Source organism: Kryptolebias marmoratus, linkage group LG23, assembly GCF_001649575.2.
Source record: "Kryptolebias marmoratus isolate JLee-2015 linkage group LG23, ASM164957v2, whole genome shotgun sequence".
Lineage (NCBI taxonomy): Eukaryota > Metazoa > Chordata > Actinopteri > Cyprinodontiformes > Rivulidae > Kryptolebias > Kryptolebias marmoratus.
This window is the reverse complement of record NC_051452.1, coordinates 11,008,312-11,031,109: the sequence shown is the minus strand read 5'-3', so window position 1 is coordinate 11,031,109 and position 22,798 is coordinate 11,008,312. Positions and strand designations below refer to the sequence as shown.

General features: G+C 44.6%; 4 protein-coding genes across 5 annotated transcripts in view; 2 read left to right on the top strand and 2 right to left on the bottom strand.

The window, feature by feature from the left end:
• Window positions 1-172: 172 nt before the first annotated feature.
• harbi1 (harbinger transposase derived 1) lies at window positions 173-2,778 on the bottom strand. The gene is made up of 7 exons (XM_017430037.3): window positions 2,698-2,778; window positions 1,945-2,110; window positions 1,657-1,859; window positions 1,501-1,588; window positions 1,206-1,413; window positions 954-1,129; window positions 173-874 (listed from the first exon to the last, which is right to left on the bottom strand). Exons 2-7 carry the CDS (start codon window positions 2,107-2,109, stop codon window positions 674-676), a joined length of 1,041 nt encoding a protein of 346 aa, XP_017285526.1. The 5' UTR covers window position 2,110; window positions 2,698-2,778; the 3' UTR covers window positions 173-673.
• Window positions 2,779-2,955: 177 nt separating this feature from the next.
• On the top strand, window positions 2,956-8,873 carry atg13 (ATG13 autophagy related 13 homolog (S. cerevisiae)). Of its 2 annotated transcripts, XM_017430020.3 has the most exons (18): window positions 2,956-3,115; window positions 3,688-3,768; window positions 3,903-3,983; window positions 4,078-4,197; window positions 4,349-4,395; window positions 4,600-4,740; window positions 4,827-4,867; window positions 5,213-5,309; window positions 5,429-5,536; window positions 5,648-5,738; window positions 5,908-6,021; window positions 6,274-6,342; window positions 6,598-6,701; window positions 7,249-7,378; window positions 7,445-7,522; window positions 7,601-7,708; window positions 7,795-7,923; window positions 8,011-8,873. In XM_017430020.3, exons 2-18 carry the CDS (start codon window positions 3,700-3,702, stop codon window positions 8,086-8,088), a joined length of 1,605 nt encoding a protein of 534 aa, XP_017285509.1. In that variant the 5' UTR covers window positions 2,956-3,115; window positions 3,688-3,699; the 3' UTR covers window positions 8,089-8,873. The 2 variants fall into 2 exon arrangements, with proteins under 2 accessions (XP_017285509.1, XP_017285510.1); XM_017430021.3 differs by lacking the exon at window positions 5,908-6,021.
• Window positions 8,874-10,169: 1,296 nt separating this feature from the next.
• On the bottom strand, window positions 10,170-19,164 carry kpnb3 (karyopherin (importin) beta 3). Its single transcript, XM_017430108.3, has 26 exons — window positions 19,087-19,164; window positions 17,098-17,178; window positions 16,377-16,569; window positions 16,175-16,277; window positions 16,004-16,100; window positions 15,771-15,875; window positions 15,430-15,552; window positions 15,228-15,348; window positions 15,056-15,143; window positions 14,828-14,934; window positions 14,576-14,700; window positions 14,353-14,442; window positions 14,090-14,263; window positions 13,773-13,991; window positions 13,613-13,696; window positions 13,392-13,524; window positions 13,138-13,259; window positions 12,947-13,043; window positions 12,668-12,840; window positions 12,464-12,575; window positions 12,328-12,383; window positions 12,132-12,254; window positions 11,827-12,046; window positions 11,526-11,754; window positions 11,300-11,441; window positions 10,170-11,208 (listed from the first exon to the last, which is right to left on the bottom strand). The coding sequence occupies exons 1-26, from the start codon at window positions 19,162-19,164 to the stop codon at window positions 11,122-11,124; spliced, it is 3,282 nt and encodes a 1,093-aa protein (XP_017285597.1). The 3' UTR covers window positions 10,170-11,121.
• LOC108244167 (semaphorin-5B) overlaps window positions 17,098-22,798 on the top strand; it is a 30,291-nt gene continuing 24,590 nt past the window's right edge. Inside the window, exons 1-2 of the mRNA XM_037973784.1 lie at window positions 17,098-17,203; window positions 20,462-20,623. The gene's annotated coding sequence lies outside the window, so the exon portion shown is untranslated. The remainder of the gene's footprint in view (window positions 17,204-20,461; window positions 20,624-22,798) is intronic.

Here is a 22,798-nt window from a genome sequence, read left to right as displayed (position 1 = left end):
TGCCCTCCTTTCAAAATAAAAGCCATCTTAAAGAAACGGTTTGCCGTTCAAAGCGTTCAATTACCACGGGTTTTTCTTCATCACGTCTGGTTGACTGTCAATGAAAACATCCTCCGATTCTAGCCCCTTCCACTTTCTCTCATACGTGTACATAAACAGTGAGAACTTTGTGTGCGGTTGTTGTAAATAAGGGCCTTGTTTTTTGTTTTTTTTTCTTTTTCTGTTTATTTTTTTGTATTGTGTCATGAACCCTAAATTGTAACCTGTGGAATTTCCTGAAAAAAAAAAAGTGGGATTTTTTTTGAGGGGAAATTGGGGTTGTAAATTAAAAAAAAAAAAAAAAAATTAAATAAATAAAGCGGGGTTGGGGCTTTTCCATATGTAAAGAAACCTGGACGACAGCAGCGGCGCGCGGTTCGAACCCGTTCAACTCTGAATCTTTGGAAGGGGACTGAATGTCCTGAGAGGGAAATCCAGTGGTCCTGTTCGGAACGTGTGCGGCTGCCTTCTCGTCTCAGCTTGTTGTATAGCTTCCTGCATGTTCCTCCATATACAAATATGTTATCTTAGTGTAGTCAGTAGAGTAGAAACGAGCAAAATATTAAAAAAACTTGCATCAGCAACAGCGTGTCTGTGGAGTTCATTGTTCCGAACGCGATGCTTGGCGCCCGTTTCAGCTGAAGTGTTTCAGAATGATCTGCCGGCGGAGCTCCTCGGCCTGGCTGTCGCGGTCCTCGGGCCTCTGCTCGAGGCTCTCGGGCTGCTCCAGGGGCTCCGTCCTCTCCAGGGTCCAGGCGTCCAGGCCCGACTGGAGTGAGGCGTTGTGGAGGACGCAGCAGGCCAGGAGGATGGACGAGCTCTTCTCCGGAGAGTACTGCGGACCGCCACGGAGGCTTTTACACAAACTGAATGCATCTGTAATTCGGTGCTGAAATTATTATTGAAATCACTACCTGTAGGCATCCTTTGGTGCTGTCCAGACATCTGAATCTGGTCTGGATTGCCCTGAACGTTCTGTCCACGATCTCATGTGTGGTTGCGTGAGACAGGTTATACTGAAACTCTGCGGGGCTTTCGGGGCACTCGACTGGGGTCATCAACCACTTCCTCAAAGGATAACGGCCGTCGCCTTCAAGGAGCAAAAACCAAAAAAAACCCATCAACTTCCAGCTCCTAAATCTCAGCCGTCTCTCACCGTGTCTCACCCAGCAGCCAGCCCTCCTCCACGTCCTGCAGCTGTTGGTAGACGGCCGACCGTTCCAGAACTACTGTGTCCTCGAGTCCGCCCGGCCACCGCGTCTCGGCGCTGAGCAGCAGCCCCCGGGCGTCACAGACCAGCTGGCAGGCAATGGAGTGAAAGCCCTTCTTATTCACATACGAGGAGTCCTCGCTGTTTGGAGCTTTGATGGCGACCTGGAGACGGGGACGGAATCTGATTACATAACTCCAAAATAAACTTAAGAGTCATGCGGACACACAAATACGTTTAGTCATTACAACCTGAACACAATCCAGAACCCCGAGGACTCCTGGAAATCCTGCTCCCCTCTGAAACTCCTGAAAGGACTGCTCCCTGCTGGAAACGTCTCTGTTTGGAAAGTGAATTATTATTATTTTGTTTTAATATCCCAAAAGCTGCAGGGCAACGAGCCGTACCTGCTGAAGGTGATGAACTGGGGCGCTTTCTCCACCAACGCTTTGGTCACGTTGGACACGCACCTCGACATGGACGCCTGACTGATCCCTATCGTGTCCCCCATAGACGTCTGGAACGAGCCAGACGTGTAGAAGCCCAACGCAGCCAGGACCTGCACCTCGGGACTGATGGCTCTGGACCTCTGGGTTCGTCTGCACAGAGCCTGGCATAAAAAAAAACAAAAAAAAAACCCAATAAATTCCACGTGACAATTTCATTAAGACACGATTACACTTAAACACACACACCTCTCTGAGTAATTCCACTAGGTACAAGATGAAGTTTCTTGGAAAGCCAAAATGAGCAAAGAGGAAGGTGTCTGAGACCGAGTCCAGGTCGAAGCGGTCCAGCGTCTTGTGGCCCCGGCCGTGTAGGAGCAGATCGCAGTCTAAGATCGCTATGGGGATGGCCATGCTAAGAGGAACAAAATACAGCTCACTTATATACACTTCCTACATTTTATTATTTCTACAGTAAAAAGAGGCTGGGACAGATTCATAGAAAAGTCCCTTAAGCGCACATTCTAGGACCCTGGTTTGTTACCAGAAATAAATGTTAAATTCAAGAGAAAGACAAGAAAGTCGTGTTCAGTGTTCTTTGTGAGACAATGGACAATTTCACAACCTAAAAATTCATCAGTTCCACCTCCCCTGTGTAAATAAATGTACAACTTTCCAGCACTTTAATATAAACCTTTTAATAATAAAGACGGTGACCAGAACTGCATAAGTCAAACATACGCTTGCCCATTCACTTGTCGACTATAGATAGTATGAAAATTAGGCAATGAGCTTTTTAAAACTAGAATATTTGCGTTTTAAACCATACTGAGTCACATAAACAAACATGCTAAGCTAACTAGCTTCTAGCTAACTAGCTGCTTTGCACTGGATTTAACATTTTTTACTTATCGTAGATAACTCTGCTGATACATAAGGCTCAATGACTTCAAATTAAACTCAAAGCATATATTTTATAAAGACAATAACAAACACGCTCACCTTCAAATAAGCAACATTTGCCAACCGAAACAAGGAGAAAAATATGCTGCAATACTTTATCGCAGATTCGACACATAAAATCAACAAAGTTTTATTTTTTGTGCTATACGTGCGGATTTATTACTGTTAAGTAAAATTTATTGTTAGTTGTTTCCAAACATTGTATTGAGATTATTTTTGAAAATTGATTTGAAAATAATAATAATAATATATTAACGAAAGTGCCGTGAAGAAATCCCTGCTACACAAACACGTCGACATGGAGAAAATAAACAGAAAAGTAGCACAGCGCCTGCTGACGTTATGTTTTGTACAGCTCAAACGGACGTGTAAATGCTTGTAGAAAAGACAGCTGTGTGTACTTTTATTAAATACATCTGTATTTCACTGAAGGCTCCACGCTAAGGGAACAGCTAATGTAAGTTTTACTGCTTTGTTTGGGGGTGGGAAGCTCCTAAACGTACGTTATTCAGCTAGTCGGCTAACATTAGCCACATGCTAGCCTAGCAGTGAGTCACTCTTCAGTCCCTCTGCAGCAGCACAGGAACTGTAAACAGTAATTATTCCAGAAATGTCTGCGTTGTGGCTTTGTTTTTGATAGGTGGTTTAGTGCGACACGTTATACCTATCATGTCTTTTTGTTATGAACGACCTCACAAAGTTGTTCTTTTATTTTCGATTAAGTGAGGAGGCCCCGTTTGAAACAGCAAGGATTCAGCTGTGATAAACAAGTGTTTTTACTAGTAAAAATGAATTTGCTCTCTGTTAACATCTTCTGTTTGGAAACTATTTAAAATAATGTGCTAAACGGGAGCACAATTTGCTCAAAAGAGTTGATTATTTTGGGTCATGTTTGTTTGTCATGCCCTGAAAAGCTTAGTTTGTGCACCAATCTTTAAACAGTTTACGAGTTACTGACTATCTTTTGTCACATTTTGTCTCACAGGAATCATCAAGGCCTTATAAATGATTTGTCTCGTCTGATTGCAGGTTTTTGACAACATGGACAGTGACCTGAGTCCACAGGATAGAAAAGACTTGGACAAGTTCATCAAGTTTTTCGCCTTGAAGGTGGGAAAATTTGCGAAGCACTCGTGTTTGCGTTGCTGTTTATTGGCGTAATTTTTATTCTAGCTAGACATGTTGACGTCCATGCTCAGTGTTACTGTGAGGACGGTTCATTGGACTTGTCTGTGTATTTGTAGACTGTCCAGGTGATTGTCCAGGCTCGCCTCGGAGAGAAGATCTGCACTCGCTCGTCTTCGTCTCCCACTGGCTCTGACTGGGTAAAACAGCTCTTGTTTTTTTTTTTAACACATTTAAAGCTGTTGTAAATTATGTTCCTTCTGTTGTAACATTCCCCCCCCCTCCCCCTTCTAGTTCAATTTGGCCATCAAAGACATCCCAGAGGTCACTCATGAGGCCAAGAAGGCGCTGGCCGGTCAGCTTCCAGGCATCGGTAGATCCATGTGCGTGGAGATCTCCCTGAAGACGTCCGAGGTAAAAACCTGTCTTAGACCCAAAAACACAACGAAAGGGATTTAACATAACCTGTGTTCACCAGTTAGCCATTAGGCTTTTTGTTTTTGTACGTGCATATCATGAACCTTATGCCCTTTTTGTTGTTTCTGCCTCTGTTTCCATCAATCAGGGTGACTCAATGGAGTTGGAAACTTGGTGCCTGGAGATGAATGAAAAGTGAGTAGTTTTTGTTTCATTTTGGTGGACAAAATGCTGAGGAATCTTTAATATAATTAGGATTCTGTCAGTGCTGAAGGGGTGTCTGTGCCCCCGTAACACTGCATGCTGTCATATCTATGAGAATTAATTCCCTGCAGACATATTTTTACAACTCTGCTGCTGTTTTGTAACAATTTGCTGTGTTTTCTGTTCCTTCTGCAGGTGTGATAAGGACATCAAGGTGTCATACACGGTCTATAACCGTCTGTCTGTCCTCCTGAAATCTCTGCTGGCTATCACCAGAGTAACACCTGCCTATAAACTGTCCAGAAAGCAGGGACACGACTATGTCATATTATACAGGTGATCCGTCCTGCACTCCTGGTGAAATTTTTGTTCCAGCCTTAAAAACATCTAGACCTGTGTCTGAATGCTGTCTCTTGTTGTAGGATTTACTTCGGGGAAGTCCATCTGAGTGGATTAGGAGAAGGTAATTTTAGTTCCTCTCCGTGTCTGACATGTCTTTAATTGCTGAGAGTGAGTTTTAAACAGACGCAGCATGTGTTGTCTGTGCTCGGCTTTTATTTTGGAACTTTTTCTGCTCACACACACGTGGTTACAGAGGTAAAATTAGAGCAAAAAAAAAATCAGCAAATATTAACTTTGGCTACAGATTTATTGTAACTCAAGGTGAAAAACAGCTCATTTAAGTGGAAAATAAACCACCATACGTGTTAAATAGTTTGTAATGTGTGTTGTAAGTCAGAAATTTAAACCTATAGACAGAATTTTATACATTTACTACAATGTGGTTGTGTCTGCTGTGTTTGTGAAGGATTCCAGACGGTGCGCGTCGGCGTCGTCGGGACTCCCATCGGAACGGTCACGCTCTCGTGTGCTTACCGCATCAACCTGGCGTTCATGTCCAACAGGTGACTGGCATTTTTAAAGCTAAAGCGTTTGACCGAGCGGACCGTTTGGTTCCTTCCTTTGCCCGCCCGTGTGTCAAGCTAGAATGCGAGCTGAGCGGCTGGTGTGGTCTTCCCTGCAGGCAGTTTGAGAGGACGGCTCCTATCATGGGGATCATCGTGGACCACTTTGTGGATCCTCCCTGCAGCAACCAGCGTCCGGCTAACATGGGGCATCCATGCAACTACAGGTATCGTAGGGAGATGCTTTAAAGAAAACCTTAGGGGCTGTGTAAAACCAAAGTTTGAGAGCGTGTTTGCTTTGGTTGAGCGTCTGTTCTCCTTGGTGTGTGCTTCCTCAGAGCCCCGGAGGAAGAGGAAGGAGCATTTGCAGGAGTTCAGGACTCGCAGGAAGTCTGCACCACCTCCTTCTCCACCTCTCCTCCCTCTCAGGTGAAAAAAAAAACAACAACAAAAAACGCTCCATCGCTCTACCTTGCTGCCACTTTCTTATCTTGTCAGGACTTCTCTCCATTATGACACCTGTTTATCGTTTCACTTTCTCTTCTCCTCCTTTTTCCTTTGTTTTAATGTTTATGTGTGTGTGTGTGGATGGTCTCAGTGTGTGTGTACCCTGAGTCCCTCTCCTTCTAAACTGTCCAAGCCCCTCCCGCTGGACAGTCTGCAGCTCCCATTGGCTCCCGGACTTGTCACTCAACTATGCTGGCCGTTGACGGTGTGAAAACATGCGCGGAACCTGCTGAACTTCGGCGACCAGACCCGGCTTTTCTTTTCTGTTTCTGTCGCTCGCTTTGTAGACGTCGTAGTGTGCCGCTTTTCAAGCCGCCGCTCATTCGGCCCGGTTCACCTCCATCCGTTTTTTTAACTGTCGCTCGTAGCGAAGTAGTCCAACCCTTATCGTGCTTGACTCCAGCCTCAGGAGATTCTTGCTCAGCGGATGAACGTTTCCTTCTCTGTGTCTTTTCAGCTGTACGCTTCCAGGCTGTCCTACCAGCCTGCCGCCGAGTTCTGTCACCCTGCGGCCAACACAAACCAGGTGACGAACCGATCACACACCAGCATTAACTCTCAGCTCCGCCACTAAACTGATTACAGATATGTCAGCGTTATTTAGTTCAGGGATTCCCAACCTGATAGTTAGGAAAGAAAAAATATTTTCTGATGATTTATTCTGAATTTTAGGAGCGTTTGAGGTTAAACTTTTGCTTCCAAGTGATGCTAAACAACCAGGCGTCGTCTGTAATCGTCTTCTTCGGTGGTTTTTGGTGTAACAATGTTACGTAACGTTCAGGTGTTGCAAGGCGGGAAAGAAGGCGGGGTCGTTCTGGTTCCCTCCCAGCCTCCTCATGGAGCCGAGGTTCATCTGACGGTAGAGAACAACACACCCAGCAGCAGGTAAACATCCCCTGACGTTCCTCAGACCAGCCTCCACAAACCTAGACTTTTAGATTTGAACAGATTTATTTGCTAAAATGTAAAAAAAAAAGGGGGGACATATATCAGAAAAAGGTTTGATTTGATATATTTGTGTGAACGCTCAGTCAGTTTTTTTTTCTCCCCCCCTGTACATTACGGCTATAACATTTGATTTTTGTAACTTTTATGTGTAAATTATTTAATTTTTCTTTACTTTTTTTCATAGAAATTCATTGAAATCTCTTCAGATCTTTGAAAAATGTTTCATTTCTTTAAATCTTCATCACACTAGCTTTAGTTTTACCTGTCTTGTTATATTTGACTTTGCTCTATTTTAGCTTTTAGCTGTTGCTCTCCTAGTTTCAGCTTTTGTTTTGGAAACCGTAGCTTTATCCCTTGCTAGCTTTCGCCTTTTGCCTTAGTTCTGATTGTTTTAACACATCTGCGCTCAGCGTTCACATTGAATTCTGTGTGAAAATGCAGTTTTTTTTCCCCCGGATTGAAGCTCTTCGGTCTCTCCTCACAGCGGCGACGAAGAAGGCCTGCTGCAGAGTGGCGAGGGGGGGAGGAGGAGCGTCTCGCCCTCTGACCCGGTGGAGTCTCTCAGTGCGTTCACGAGGAAGGTCGGCGCGTTTGTTAACAAACCCAGCACACAGGTAAGCGACAATACACACTTACTTCCATCTCTGTACTGTCAAGCAATAAAATAACTGTGTGTGTAGATAACAGCGAGCAGTCTTGACCTGCCGTTTGCTGCATTCGCTCCTCGTGGACTCGACTCGGAGGAGAACGACCCCATGGTACCCTCAGATCTGTTGCACTTTTTAAAACGGTAACTAGCGTGCAGCGGCCCCAGTGAGCGTGTGTTTCGCCCTCAGGTCCACCCTCCGGACTCGCCTCCCTGCCAGTCCCCCCTGCAGGCCAGCCTCCACTCTCAGGGCTCGGACGGCTCGGTGCAGCAGGACGACTTTGTCATGGTGGACTTTGTAAGTGTCCGTCAACGACGTGCTTCTTTGTCTTTGTCGCCGCGTGAAAGACCGTTTTAAAGTTGCACCTCTGTCTCCGTCTCCAGCGCCCGGCCTTTTCCAAAGACGACCTGATGCCGATGGACCTGGGCACATTCTACCGGGAGTTTCAGAACCCCCCGCAGCTGGCCAGCCTGTCGCTGAACACCAGCTCCCAGTCGATGGCCGACGACCTGGTAGATAAATCCTCTTTGTAAGCTCCTCCTCTAGTTGACCGTAAAATCGCAGCAGAGCTGACGGTGGTTTGTGTTGTCTGTCTGTAGGACTCGCTGCCGGAGAAACTGCGTGTGTACGAGAAAAACATAGACGAGTTTGACGCGTTTGTGGATATGCTTCAGTAGGAGAGATGGCCCGCCAGCTGCTCAAGACAAAACGGGAGACACATTTAGTCCTGAGACTTCATTGTGGATTGTCACTCACCAGTTTACAGCTAGTCTTCACTGTAAATACTGTATCTGTTAGAAATCACTGACATTTTATTTCCTGTGAGGCACACTTGTAGTTTAATCACCTGCACCTGTTGCAAACTGAAGGACGGACGTCTGATTCTCATGAAAATCTTTAGGGAAAGCTGCTGTGATTTATCCCTTCTCCCTCTCTGCTGAACACTACCGGCCCTTGGAGGTCTGCTCTGTTTTTGCGACACCGAGGACTCTGCCCCCCCTTTCCAAGGTTTTCCCTTCTGGGGAGACTCGTTTATCATTCCCAGCTGGTCTGGGGAAATTTAAAGTTCGATAGATTAGCAAACAAAATTTGAAGCTGGAGTGACTGCAGCTCTTATTTGTGCAGAGCACGCCAAACTGCAGTCACTCGGCTTTAAACTATTGCACCGACCCTCAGATGAACACCACACCTTCCTGACATCTATAGTTCTTTTTGTTGTTTTTTAATTTATAACTTTAGCCTCTTCGAGTCATCAGAGTAGAAACAATTAAACAGGATGTTCAGTTAGAGCTTTCACTGCGGGTTTGATTCTTTCAACTGATGCTGAGAATTAAAACGCTTGTGTACATTTTGTGAATTTGTAAAAAAAAAAAAAAAAGGATGAACATTTCCAGATGTGGCTGGTTGAAAGCTTTAATCTAAATCTGTTGGTGTAGATGTCCTAATAAAGCATGACTGTCTACAGGTTACCAGCTTCTTCTGTGAAGAGTAACTGCCATTTAAAAAGGGACATCACAGCCACAAATGGGTCCCTTCTTTCTCAAATCTTTATAATCTGGATTATTTGGACATTTCAGTTCCTAAAATACACAAGAAACAAAATTACTGTGTTGTAGCAACCACTTCTAATGCTAATCTGACATAATTAGAGCTGAAAGCAGCGATTAAAAGATGTTTATAGAGCCGGTCTTCACATCTCCGATGGGACCAGCTTCAGTTTGATTAAAAGTTCTAGTTTAAAGTGTTTTAATTTGTACATCTTGAATCCACATCACCACATGTGGATTGTATTGTGCACCTGTTTTGTTTCGTACAGTGGCCCTGAAGTAAAAACAACAAATTAAAACATTAACCTAGCAGAAGAGGCAGGTAACGGAGGGAAACCTGAGACGGCACCATTTGGCTTTGGAACCTAAAGTTTTGTGACTAGTCCCGAGTGTCACCGTTAACATTTCAAAAACGCTCTACAGGCAGAATAACTTCATGTTTAAAAGCCAAACGGCGCCGACGTTCAAGCAGCGATGCCTCATGTTTCCCACAGGATCCTGCCTCTTCTGGTAGGGTAGGTAAATGTCATGTTTAGTGGATTGTACTTCAGGGCAACCGTAGTTAAGGCTTTTTACAGATCTTGAAAATTGATCGAACTTTAAACCAATCAGCTGAATTTAAAAAAAAGTTACATGTCTTCTGACAACAGAGGGTTAAAAGGTGACAAAATTAATGTACCATTAAATTATAAAATACATAATTATCATTTAAAAAAAATTAAAATAAATAAACATCCTGTTCAAATTCTTTAGTCCTGCATTTTATTTAAAAACAATTTCACTGTGTTTTTATTTGCTGCGGGAGCTCTGTGGTCAGCGCCTGAGCCGCAGGTTCGAGCCCAGGTTGCGGCAGGAATGGCGTACAACTACCACCAGATTGTTTGTGCGAGTTTGCTCGCTGCGGCGACCCCTGAAGAAGGGAGCTGCCGAAAGGAGAACATGTCACAGCTTCCGAGTCACCATGAAATAATTTAAGCTGTCAATCTCACCCATCAAACTCAGGGCGGGACTAACTCTGATCCTGTGATCTCATTGGTTCAAATGGTCATTCAAACATGGCCGCTCCCGTCATGCAGGAACTGAAGCTTTCTCGTGAGCCGATTATAGATATATTTTAGAAGCTGGTAAGAAACAAACCTTTAGTTTCACATGCAGTTAAGTTTCTGATTTATGCTTTAAAAATGAAAAAAGTAAAAACAAAAATAACAAAATTCTCAAGTGAAATTTTATTGTTTGTGGCCTTTTTGGAATTCCATTTCATATCTGCAGGACTGACTGCAAAAAAAAATAAAAAATAAAAACCATGAAGTTGAGTTTAAGAGAGGACTCTACAATTCACGTACCTCCAGCTCGTTGCACACGCCGAGGCTGCAAGCGACTACAGATTCGAGTCTCTTTTTTTTTTTTGTCCTTCAGCTGCTTCCTGGAAGGGGCTGTGAACCGTTTCGCTTCCTGGGACCACCACCCGCCTGGAAGGCTACACTTAGATCGTCAACTCTCCCAGGCAACTTTAATGGAAAATTTCCTACCTATAGTACGTATATTTTCTAGAGTTAGCCACTGAAACATGCCGTTACCCCGAGCAGTGGCAGACGGAGGCCGTGAACCCCCCCGGGTAACACTGGGAACAAAAACTAAAAAAGAAAAAAAAAAAAATTATTCACAGGAGACAGGCAGTGATTGCCCAGTGTGCACTTCCACCTATTTAGCAGCTCAGTCCACAAATGTCCCCCCCCACTCCCTTCGAGCCTGACAGTCCAATGACTTTGGCGACTTGCGGAGTCCCTCTGGGCACGACAAGAGAAGTCGGGCGTTGGGGAATGGTTTGAAAGAATCGTCCAGGCAGACAGGGGGTGGGGGGACTCGTATCCCCACTTCCTTAAATTCAGAACCCAAGTCTTTAAAGTGGATGGCCAAATGTCCTCCAATATCAGTTATCCGACCTGCTCCCCTCGAGTTGATGGGGGTGAACAGGTGTGTGTATAGGGGGGCGGGGGTGAAGCCAGCATCCAAACGCGCTACAGATCACAGCGGGAGGAAGAAGAGGGAGTGTATGGAAGATCCAGGAGCTCAACTTTTCTTCATTTCTTTTTGGAGAGCGGGGAGATGTGTGTGTTTGTGTGGAGGAGGCGAAGGAGGAGTGGGGGGGGGGAAGGGTGGGATTCAGGCAGTATTCAGTAGATCCTGGATGGCTTTCTGCTGCGTCTCGTTCAGTGTTGAAACACACTGAGTCCATAACCCTGCAGACACCTGGGGGGTGGGGAGAGAAACGAAACATTTCAGTTTGAACGGCTTTAAAAAGGCGGGTTTGGTTCAGAAGCCTGAAAGCGCGACAGCTTACCTGTACTTGACGGATAACATTTGCGAGGCGCTTACTGCACGCATCTTCTGTTTTGACGGATTCGTTGGCGACACCGTCGGCTATGATGAGGAAAATTTTAGGGAGGTTGGAGTTGTCCTGTCCGAGGACAATGGGGTTGTTGCTGTGGGAGAGAAGAGTTGTTAGGAACGCGGGAAACAGTCCTGGGATTTTAACGTTTTAGGGGAGGCGGGCGATCCTGCCCTACCTTTCAATGAGGTCACACAAAAAGTCAAATGTATGGACGGCCTCCTCCTTGTCCTCTTTGAGCGGGAGCCAGCTGAGCCAGTGAGGGAGGACCTCGTTCGCGTTGACGCACTCCGGCCGAAACCTCATGAGCTTCCCGACAGCAGAGATGCAGTTCTCCGTGGCGTTGACGTTCTCCTTTGACCGCGAGTCGGCTGCCTGGATGACTCCGACCAGCAGGGGAAGAGCCTCTGCGGACGACAAACCAAGTAAGCAAAACGGGTTTCGAGTGAAAGGAAAAAATAAAATGAGCAGTGTTGTACCCGTGCAGAAAGGTCGGTAGTTATCTCCGCCGAACTGAGCCATAACGCCGACGCCATAGGCAGCTGCCTGCCGAACCTCGGGGCTCGAGTCGCACAGTGACTGCAGCATCGGCCGCAGGAAGTACTCTGCATACTTGAAGGAGGAGGGGCTGCAGTGCTCTATGACGTCGTCGAAAATGCACAGACCCCACTGTCTGTCGGCCCACGGCCTGTTGGGACACTAGAGACAAGCGAGACACTTCAGTAACTTTAAAACCAGGAGCAGGAAGTCAAACTGACTCTTCCAGAAACGGGGAGGAACTTACTATTAGCTGGATGATGAGCTGCAGCAGCTGCTCGAACCAAGGCAGCACTTTCTCTTTGTAACTACTGAACACAGAGTGCAGGATGTCTGACACTTTGGTCAGGATGTAAACGTCATTCTCATCCTACAAAATAAAATGAGCCCATGAAGGCTGAAGACATCCAACGTCATCTGATCCAAAACTGGACGTTTCTTACCTCGTCCTGTAGAGTTTCCTCTACCTGTTCGTCATAATCTTCATCCTGTCTCTTTGCTGTGAAGCACAAGAGTTTTCTCATCACCGAGCACGATACAGCTGACAGGGAAATCTTTTAATGCGTTCTGAAGCCTCACCCTGTCTGAGCTCCTGGTTCTTAAAGTGCTCCTCCAATTTCCCTTTAAGGATGCCGCCCAGCTCCTCAAAATGCTCATTGTTCAGACAGCCGTCTCCCATTAACTCAATGCACTGAAACGCAGCACAGTCAAATGATTAGCTCTTGCTTTTTTTGGTTCTAAAACGTGATATTTAAAATATAAATCAGGGAGAATTTGCGTTACCTTGGCGAAAGAGTGCATGATTTCTGACAGGACGTCAGAGTCTGGCTCGGTGCCGATGGCCTTGATGAGGGCGTCGCACATGAAGTGCCACATCTGGGTGAGGTACTCCGGCCCTCGAACCCGGGCGCACTCCAGCAGCAGGGGCATTGATTCGGCTGCTGCCACTCGCACGCGTCAGGCGGTTAAAGAAAAATCAGAACATTGCTTCTGAGCGTGTGACATCCAGGCACAATTAAGACATTAATGGAGACTGTTCAGGAATTTTTAAAAAAAGGATATCATCGTGGAAGTAAAACTTCAGCAGAGGAACCATCAGCTTCACCACCTGCTCGGTGTACTCCACAAAACCCTCCTTTAGCTCTTTGGCATAGCAAACCTACAGGAATACACAGGAAGTCTTAACAGAACTGAAACCCAAGTTGGTTGATGCAGGTTTTTATTTTACAGAGCCTCAGAACTTATCTGCTCACCAACATCTGACAAGCAGTGGCCTTCTCCTCCAGGCCGGCTGTCTTAATCCCAAAACTCTGCTGGTCTCCCAGGTTTACGAACTCCCATCCTTCATCCTCCGATATGTTCTCCATGTCCTGAGCTGGAGAAAAGATGTTAAAAAGATTTTAAACTATGCAATTAAATCAGTCTTAATAGAAACAGAACAACAACAGCTAGAATTCATGAACGGGACCAAATGTTGCAGGTTTTGACTTTTATCCAGAAGCCTTACTGTCGAGGAGGGCCACCTCAGGCTTGATGGAGGCGGTCTTCATCAAGGGGCCCATCACCACAGGCAGGTACTGCTGAAACTCCTTTCCCAGGATCTTACACATCCTGGCCCAGGCTGATATCATGTAGGAGATCTAAAAAAAAAACAAACAAAAAAAAAGGCATGGCAGGATCAATTCAGAAAAAACATGAGCTGAATAATTCCAGCTTCTGTTTTAATACCTGAGGATCGTCGTCCTCTAGGTCGTTGAAGTCTGTCTGGGTCTTGAGCAACAGCTGCATCACTGCAGAGGCATCTGGCATGAACTAGAGCAGGAGAAGAAGAATTATGAGGCCGAACACGCAGGTAAACTTAGTTTATTCCCATCGGGTTTAGACGCACCTTGTCCTTGCCGACAGCCAGGCCGATTAGACTGATGCACTCAATGGTTTTCCCACGAAGCAGCCGGAGCTCCTTCTGCACGGCATTTTCCACAATGTGTTTGAGCGAGGGCATGAACAGGTCATAGTACGGCACAAACTTCTCCTCTGCGGTGTCGGCCACGGAGGCTATGGATGTCACTACCTGCTCCAGGACCAGTTTGGTTCCCTTCTGGATTAGCTGACGAGAAGAGAGCAACAAGTTGGGAGATTTTTTTTTTTCTCCCTCTAGCAGCCGTGGTGGCTGAAGACGAGCAGATGCGAAGACGGGTTTTCTACCTCCTGCAACTTGGCAACCATGATGACGTGAAGGTGCTGCACCAAGCTGTCCAGGTAAGGGATGAGCAGAGATTTGGGACAGTCCTCTGTGAAGTTGATGAGAGCAGCAGCGGCGTGCGCCTGCACCCGTGGGTTACTCTGGTCCTCCATGGTCTGAAGCAGGGCTGAGATGACCTAAACAAAAAAAGCAGCATCTGTAATTTACAGTGACCATTTCACAGGAAACAAAAAAAAAAAAAGCTGCAATTCATCTGTTTGGGAACCTTATCGTGGAATTTCTTTTGAAAGGTTGGAGCGAAATCCGTGGCCATCTGTCCAATGGCATTACAGGCGGCATAACGCACCCTCGGGTGCTGAGGAGGGACAAGAAAAAACAAATTTAAATGACATACGTGATAAAAAGTCTGCACATTTGCCCTGTAACCAACCTACAGGATACCAAACGTATCACAATATAGTCATGAAAAAGGTAATTTTGAGTCTTACAGGGTCAGAGCAGAACAGGAGGACAAAGCTGACGATCTCCTGGAGAATGGCCTCCATCTGCTGGTGGCAACCCTCACCGATAGCAGACAGCGCCATCAGTCCAGCATGGCGGTACTTCCAGTCAGCTGTCAGCAAACAAACAATTAAAACTTAGGCATAATTTCATATTTTAATAAACAATATGGTGGTTTCAATGGTCCCATTTCCTCAAAATTATTGGCTTCAAAATCTATAACCGGCAGATTTACTTACGGTTCTGCAGCATCTGCATGATGTGTTGTTTAATCATGGGCAAAATGATCTTTCCTCCCAAACCACAGGCGATTCTGTCAAGAGCGCTCTCCCCGGCCACAGCGTTGCTGTTAAAACAAGAAACATCATGAGCCTTTTTTGCGTTTTCTCTGAAGAGCAAAAACGCTCTACAGGCAGGATCTCTGAACATACCCCTTATTTCTCAGAGTTTCTAAAGACGTTCCGTACCTGTCAAAGTCGTCATCCTCCAGCTCGTCGGCCTGGGCCCACTCATCATCATCCTCCAGGTCTACCATCATGGCCAACATCTGGGGCACTAAGACGACAACATGCTATTAGCCACAAGAAATCACACCAATTGAGACAGTCCTCCCTTCTAGCTGATGAAGCGCGCCCTCACCGCTCTGAGCTACGATGGCCGTGTGCTTCCTCAGCATGGCCGCCGCCGTCTCCGACAGAGTGACGATGACTTCTAGCGCCAACTGCCTCTGCATGTTTGTCAAGTTTGTGTCAGCGCACAACTGAGGAGACAGGACACCGATGGTCATTTAACAAGCACAGACTTATTCTGCTTAACGTCAAACATCAGAACGACCGAACACCTTCAGACAGAGCTGCAGCGTTGCCTCCAGGTTGGGTCTCAGGTATTTGGGCGCCGTGTCTGCGATTTCCACTAAAGACTTGAGCACAGAGTCGTCTCCCTGATAACATGACTCATTCACAGCCTGAACAAAATAAAACAAACAGTGCTAAAAATTCTTGGACACAAGGAAAAAGTTGGATTGAATTCCACAATACGGTTATTTGAGGGCCTTAAGAGTCATATATACTTATTACTGTTTGCCAAAAAGACATTACGTCATCTTAAAGAGCTGCTGGAATTAGAAAATTCATGGCTTAATTAAGGGGAGAAACTTGACAAAGATTAAATGCTGCATCTTACCTGCAGAATTCCAGGTAGCAAGTCAGCAAAATGCTTCAGCAGAGCTGTGTTGCTTTCGTTGGACAAAACAAAGGACGCTGCAGCTCGAGCTGCCAGGGTGCGAATCTAGGGTTAAAGTAAATTAATTGTTTACTGTTGACAGAACTGACAGCAAAGCTAAAAACCAGGACAGAGCAGCATATAGCAATAAAGCCGACACCCCTTTCTGGTGTGGCCGTGGTGTTAAAATGTACCTGAGGGTTTGCTTGATCCTGCATGCACTGAACGAGCATCCGTTTGATAACCTCCAGATAATGCTGCTGCTGGTTGCCAAAGATCCCTGGGAAGTTCCTAAAGACGACAAGACACCCGTCACCCACGGAAACAGAGGAGTAGCTCGAGCCGACCACGCAACCAGAGCTCACCAGAATATATGCAGGGCAGCTTCTCGAAGGCCCACGTTGTCAGAGTTCACGGAGTCGAACAGAAACTTTAGCACCTCTGGCCACTGGTTATTCCCATCATCATCTGAAGTCGAAGACAGATCTTTAATCTCAACAACAACAACTCTGATAGTCGCTGTTCAACAGAGGCAAGACAGTTGATCTCAGAAACGAAAAGCTTTACCGATCAGGTTGCGGCAGAGCTCTGCCGCGATGTCGCAGACCTTCTTGCGGATGTTCGGAGAGGTCGCCTGCTGGATGCTGGTCAGCAGCTCCGCCTTGATGGCCGTCTGCATCTCCAGGGTCAGACCTGGATAGATCTCCTCGAAGGACGACGACAGCAGCCGCCGCAGCAACACCGCCGCCATCTGTCGGACCTGAGTAGACGAAGGGTTTCCATGCACACCCATGACTTGGTTAATGACGTGGAGAGACCTAACGTTTCACAAAACAGTCCTCGTTACTCTGAAGCTACAAAGTTAGGCAACTCTTGCGTAGGATGTTTAGGTTATCTACTGTATTAAAACCACAATGACAAAACTGGCAGCATCTTAAAAAAGGCAGAGTCACTCTGGGCGATGCACCTCACCGCCTGCTCCCATTTCAAGAGGCTAAAAATACATATCTGCCTTGAAGTAAAGAAAAGGGGAGGAAGCACGAAGGGACCAAGCAGCTGGTCAAGTCAGAGTAAACTCAACCGACTAGATGGCAGCACAATGAGTCACGACAAGCCTTCATTGTTGGTGCATGTGATCAGGTTCTTTCAATGTCTCCCCACTTCAGAGCAGGACAGTCCAAGGCAAGCAGTTAAATGACTAAACAATGAATGAATGGTTTCTTAAGGAGCGTCTGTTCTCTCCCTGAAAGATCGGCGCCAGAGTTGTGTTAATATTTACTACACAGACCTCCTCTGCAGCTGATGCATCTCTGACGGCCTGCAGCAGGAATGTGATCTTGTTCGGCCCTGGAATCGTGTCATAAGTCTCCTGCGAAAAGAGAGAATGTGCACCGGTAAGTCTCAGGCATACCCTTTCACACACACAAACAATTACTGCCCCGGTTCCAAAAGCCGGGACGAGAACAGCAACACCAGGGCGTGACTTTTAAGAAACTCCGTTTCAAGCGGTGCTAAAAATGTAAACAGTTTATTTTATGTGGTAATGAGATTAAACGTCCCCTGAAGGAGCCACTCCGTGAAAAGACATCCCTTAATGACTTCAGGGCGATGTCAAGTTAATATTTCTGCATGACAAAAACAGGACCGGGAGGAGCGTCAGTGTGGCAACACTATGTTGTAACGAAACTGGATTACATGCCAAGCAAACAGAATGCAAACGGCAAAGTGTTTGCTTTTTATAACCCTTAGTGTGCATTTCATAAACCCAGTTAGTGATCGTCTGACTGTAGCAGCTTCATATAATGTTAGATTAGCTAAATGGGGTTTGTCAACGTGTTTTACAGCAGCAATCCACTCTAATTGTAAACATGTCTTCAGAGTTGTTGTTCGGAGTCTGAAAACTACACACGCCCTTTAACGACACAGAGGATACTTTTAATTCGGTTACTAGAACAAGTCAAACACTGCCTCCGATTCCTGACACGTCTAGAACTCAGAGCTGGTGCCGATCCAGTCCAGTACAGTCATCAGCCTTTGGATGCAGACGTAATTCTTGGATCGGATATTAGGCCAAAGTCACCAATTCATCCCCTCGGGCCAGACTCTGGTGTTGTCACAAACTGTTTTTGGCTTACATATATATGCAACGTTTACAGTAACTCTATACTGATTAAATGGATGCATCCAGTCATAAAAGTAAAGCAAAAAAAAACAGAAACTAAAAAGGGGAAGTTAGCAAACTTGGCAGGTATTCAAAGCTTTACTTGTACATTCACACTTTTGGCGTTCAAAATATCCTAGAATTCATATCATCTTAGGCAATTAGCCACAATGTCAATACAAATACTGTAAAGATAATTATAGGATGCCTTTCACAGGTCAAGAATTATGACTAGCAACAGCAAGGTTGAAGCTATATGTTCAGTGGTTTGATTATATGACACAAAGGCCTGCCATATATGAATACCACTGAGCTTAGCATCACGGCACACAGTCTGAGCTTTACAAAGCAAAACGCTGACTGCTACTTGGAGATAAGATTCAACCACATCATCCCAAAGTCGGGGAGGGAAACAACAATGAAACACAGGAGGGAGAGAGAAGTGAACAGGCTAGCTTAAGTAAAACCCGTATCTATCTAACGAGCCTATGTGGGGATAATTAACTTCACGAGTAGCTTATAAAATAGGTGGCCAACCATGTTTATATTTGGTTTGTGTTAAGGTGTTTTAGTTAAAATGGCTGAAAGGACGTTACATATTGATTGCCAGCTTTTCAGCCCTTAAATGAGCCGCTTATGTCGGCTTGTTTGTGTGGCGTTTAGCAGGCGAGTCAGCGCTAGCTCCAAAGCTAACGCGGCGTTAGCTTCTTTTTTTTTTTTTTTTTTTTTAGCTCCACGCTACTTCCTGTAGCTTCGCTTGTCAGCTGGGAGGTTTTCAGCATTAGGACCAAGGCGAGAAGAACCGTTTAGCTTCGTTCCACCCAAACCTCACGCCCCGAGAGGCGCGCGGTGGTGGGGGAAGCAAAACGCGAAGCCTGCACACGCGGCGTCAGCGCTGGACCCGCACCACCGGCGTCTACACTGCGCCCACTTAACTACGCAACATGTTAGCCTCACTAGCCGACCGTTGCTTGGATTCGCGTCGCACGTGGGCTACCGAGAGCTCCGAGCGCGCCCGGACTCGAGTGAGCGGTCTGTCCCCGGCGGTTCAAAGGCGTCTCAAAGGCGTCTCGTTTCCTTGCGCTCTCTCGCCGCTTGAACGTGGCCTTTCCTCACCTCCGCTTGTTTCCTGACGTTGTTGTCAGCGCTCATCAGGTTGCCCAGCAAGAGGTAGAACTGCTGCTGTTCCGCCATTGCTGCGAGAGCCAAATAAAAAAAGGGGGGACCAGCCGGGCGGAGAAGCGGCGAAATGGACCCGGCAGACACTTAGCTGTCCTCACGAATTTACTGCGCTCCCATTGGCTGGTTTTACCAACGCTACTCGCCGCTGATTGGATCACGAACTTGTAGCGGACGCACACGATTGGCTGATAAGAATCCTCTGTGCTCATTGGCTGGATCCGGCAGGGAACGCGAATCAATTCTTCCTATTTGCTGCTAGGAAATGACTAAAGCGCGGGAGTTTATTGCATCGCTGCTCACGACAGTAACAGGAGAAAAAACTTGTGCAAAAACATTTAAATCCTGTAAATTTCATGGTATTTTGCTCTTAGCGGAGATGCTTTATTTTCCACTTTATGCTGTAGTAAAAAACAGTTTAAAATCTTTCATTTTTAAGTTGTGATTTTTTGGTATTACCAAATAAAATCTGAACTTTATATGTAAATAAAATCAAAGATGTCGACCTAAAAACAACACCGCTGTACAATAAATATAATATTGTAAACATCTTTGGTTTTGTTTCACTCCTCTTACTCTAAACACAAACCTACCCAAAACCTTGTAAAAATAAAAAAAAACAACCTTTTTGATAAGAGTGTTATAGCTCAGTGTTTGATTTTTCAGATTTCATAAAGCTGTCCCTCTGATCCAAGAGAAGGTGCCAGCTTTTGTGGCAAATAAATCTGTCAAATCACTGCAAGTGCATCTAAACAATAGAGGGTTAAAATATTAAAAGAACAGTTAAGAAAAGTCAAAGATTCAAAACACAAATGCAGCAAAAACTCACCTGCTGCAGCTAAAATATCCAAGCAGAGCAAATACATGTGTTTTTAAAAATGACTAATGAGCCCCCAATTCATGCCATGTTTTTAGATTTTCATTTATGATTATTTTAGGTTCATATTTTACACAAATCAGATTTTATTTACTTGACCAGGACTTCCTGGGAGAAGAAGAGATACTGGACACTAGGGGCTTTCCTTATTAAATATAGGCGAATTGAAATAAAAATACAATAACTGAAGAGCTTGAGGAGGTGAACTGATTTGCACAAACAAATCCATAAAAGTTTGCAGTTCATGGATTAGAGGCAAAACTTCCTGAAATCTGAAAAACTGTATATAAAAGTTTGACCGCACGATGGTGCTGTAGCATCGCTTCATTTAGTTTTTACGGCTGCTTTTATTATTATTTTCTCTTTCTCCTCTGCTCACTCTATTCATCGTTCGCTCCAGGTTAATAAATAGTTTGTTTTGGATGCTTTTTTCAGTCTGAAAAATTCAACTTTTAGGCAAAAAGCTGCTCCTACTGCGGTGTTGTTTTCACGTCGGTGATTCCCGACAGCGCCCCTTGCCGGTCTGAGCTGCGACCCACAGCTTCTGAACACGAAACAGGTCAACAAGCGGGAAAACTGATGTCTCACAGCTTAAAGGTAAGTTATAATACATAATTTGGCTTTCTTTGCCCAGTTTCAGATATAGGCCGTGCAAAGTGTCAAAGTGTCGATGCTAAGCTAATCTGCTAAATTTTAGCTAACTGAGGTTACCATGTCCAAGCTAGCTTTGACTCCCACATGTTTGTGAATTTATATATTTTATCAATTTGGGTAGATGGTGAACTATTTTTCCCCTCCAATTTGGCATGGCAAGTCTCAAAGTCAGAATAGGTACATAAAATATAAATTTCAAAGTCCCCAAGTAGCAATAAATGTAAACCCACAATAATTTGCATACAGAAACCACTTATTACTCCATATAATTTCTGTGTTTTTGTTAAATTTCTTCTGAGTCCGCTGCGTTTAAAGTTTTATCTCTGTAAATGCTGTACGGTAGCAGTGTTTCCTTCTTTGTCATGCAGATGTAATTATATTTTTATTCATTTTTAGGGTCTGAGCTTAATATTTGTTGAATGTTTTCAATGGTGACATCTGACTACAAATATTATTGTGATGTTCACCTGCCGTGAAAATATTGTAATTATTGCTTTTAAAACAAGCAAATTAACTTGAAATATCATTACTTCACCAGTAAATAAGTTTATATTTGTAGGCTGGAAGCAATTTATGACTCTAGTACTTCCCACACTTTATTCTATTTTTTTTTTTTTACTTTCCTCTTCAATATTTAGTTAAAATCTAAACAACGTGATTAGTTTTAGTCATCAAAGAGCGTTATTGTTGTTTGAAAATGTGCAGCAGCATGAAGTTTTAAGCCTTCATTTGCAAAACTAATCAGTTGTTACCCGCTCAGTTGGGAAATGATTCAATTTGGCAGCTTTAAAATGATGTTTTTCCCCCACCATAAATTAAAACGCTTTAACTCGTTTCACCTTTAAGCCAGCAGGGGATGCAACAGAATCTCTTGCATGCTTCATAAAGTAAAAAATACAAAACACAAGTAAAAACTTCCATCCTGAAAGCCCAGGAAGTCTTTTTTTTGTCAGCGAGAACCTGTTAATAAAATAGAAATACATATAAATTTTTGAAATGAACATAAATAAATCCAAGGTTAACAACATTTAATAGTAATATATATGATTAACTATCACATTTTCGGGGTTTTGCTCAGAGTGACAGTCTCATGTTTTTACTTTTAGTGATCATACATTGAATTAAAAAAGATAGATGTATCTTCAGATATTAGATAAATGAAACAAAACAGGCAGAGATGGGTGATTGTGGACAATTATGTTATCTGCTGTTTAACTATAAGGAACGTACATGTGTAATAGTTTCAGTTTTGGGGAGTTTTCAGCACATTTTAGAGATCAGACATTTAAGCTGCTGATATTTAACCCTGTGGGTGGAAACAACGTGAAGTCATTAAGCTGGATGCTGGGTTGGTGGTGAGTAGAAGTGAAAAAAGGACAAAAAGGAGGATGTGTGGCGCTGAGTTTTATATGACTGACAAACAGCCCGCTGTTGAGGATTTGCTCTTTTTTATTTTTAACTCGCAGACTGAAGGATCAGGAGAGACTCCCTGACTGTGTGTGTATGTTTCTTTTTCACACCTTGGACTGTAATAGCAACAGCAGCTATTAACAGCAATAAAACAATTCCCCACTTGTTCGGGGTTATAAGCAACCTTCTAATGGTCTCCGAGTCACAGTCATGGAAATAAGCTTTAAGACCTTATTAAGTTAATCCAAATCAAGTGTCAGTGCTTTTCTATTTTTGCAGGTAAAGCAACCAAATGAGAGGCGCAAATAAAAGAAACTAGAGGAATATTTTATTGACTTTATGTTGATCTGATTGCGAGTGTTTTACAACTTGTCACAGTTGCCCCCTTCTTCAGAATCTTACGCAGCTTAATTTATGATTTAAGTGTCGTTGGGCCGATTCCCTTAACCTCAAAACTCAAAACAACCTGCATGGGTTGGACTCCTACAAGCAGGTTTTCTGTCGCTCCCTGCAGGGAGGGGAACCTCAGCCACCGCTAGGTTTTTCAGAGATCAACAGAGCCAGTCTTCGGGATGAGGCGAGCTGCATGTTTGAAGTATTAAAAGTCAATATTTCTCCCAGTTCACAGTGGAGCTCTATGTGGAGCACAAGGCATCCATTGAGGGCTGTGATGGTGGGGGGTTGGAGGGGGCAGAGGTGCTGTTTTTT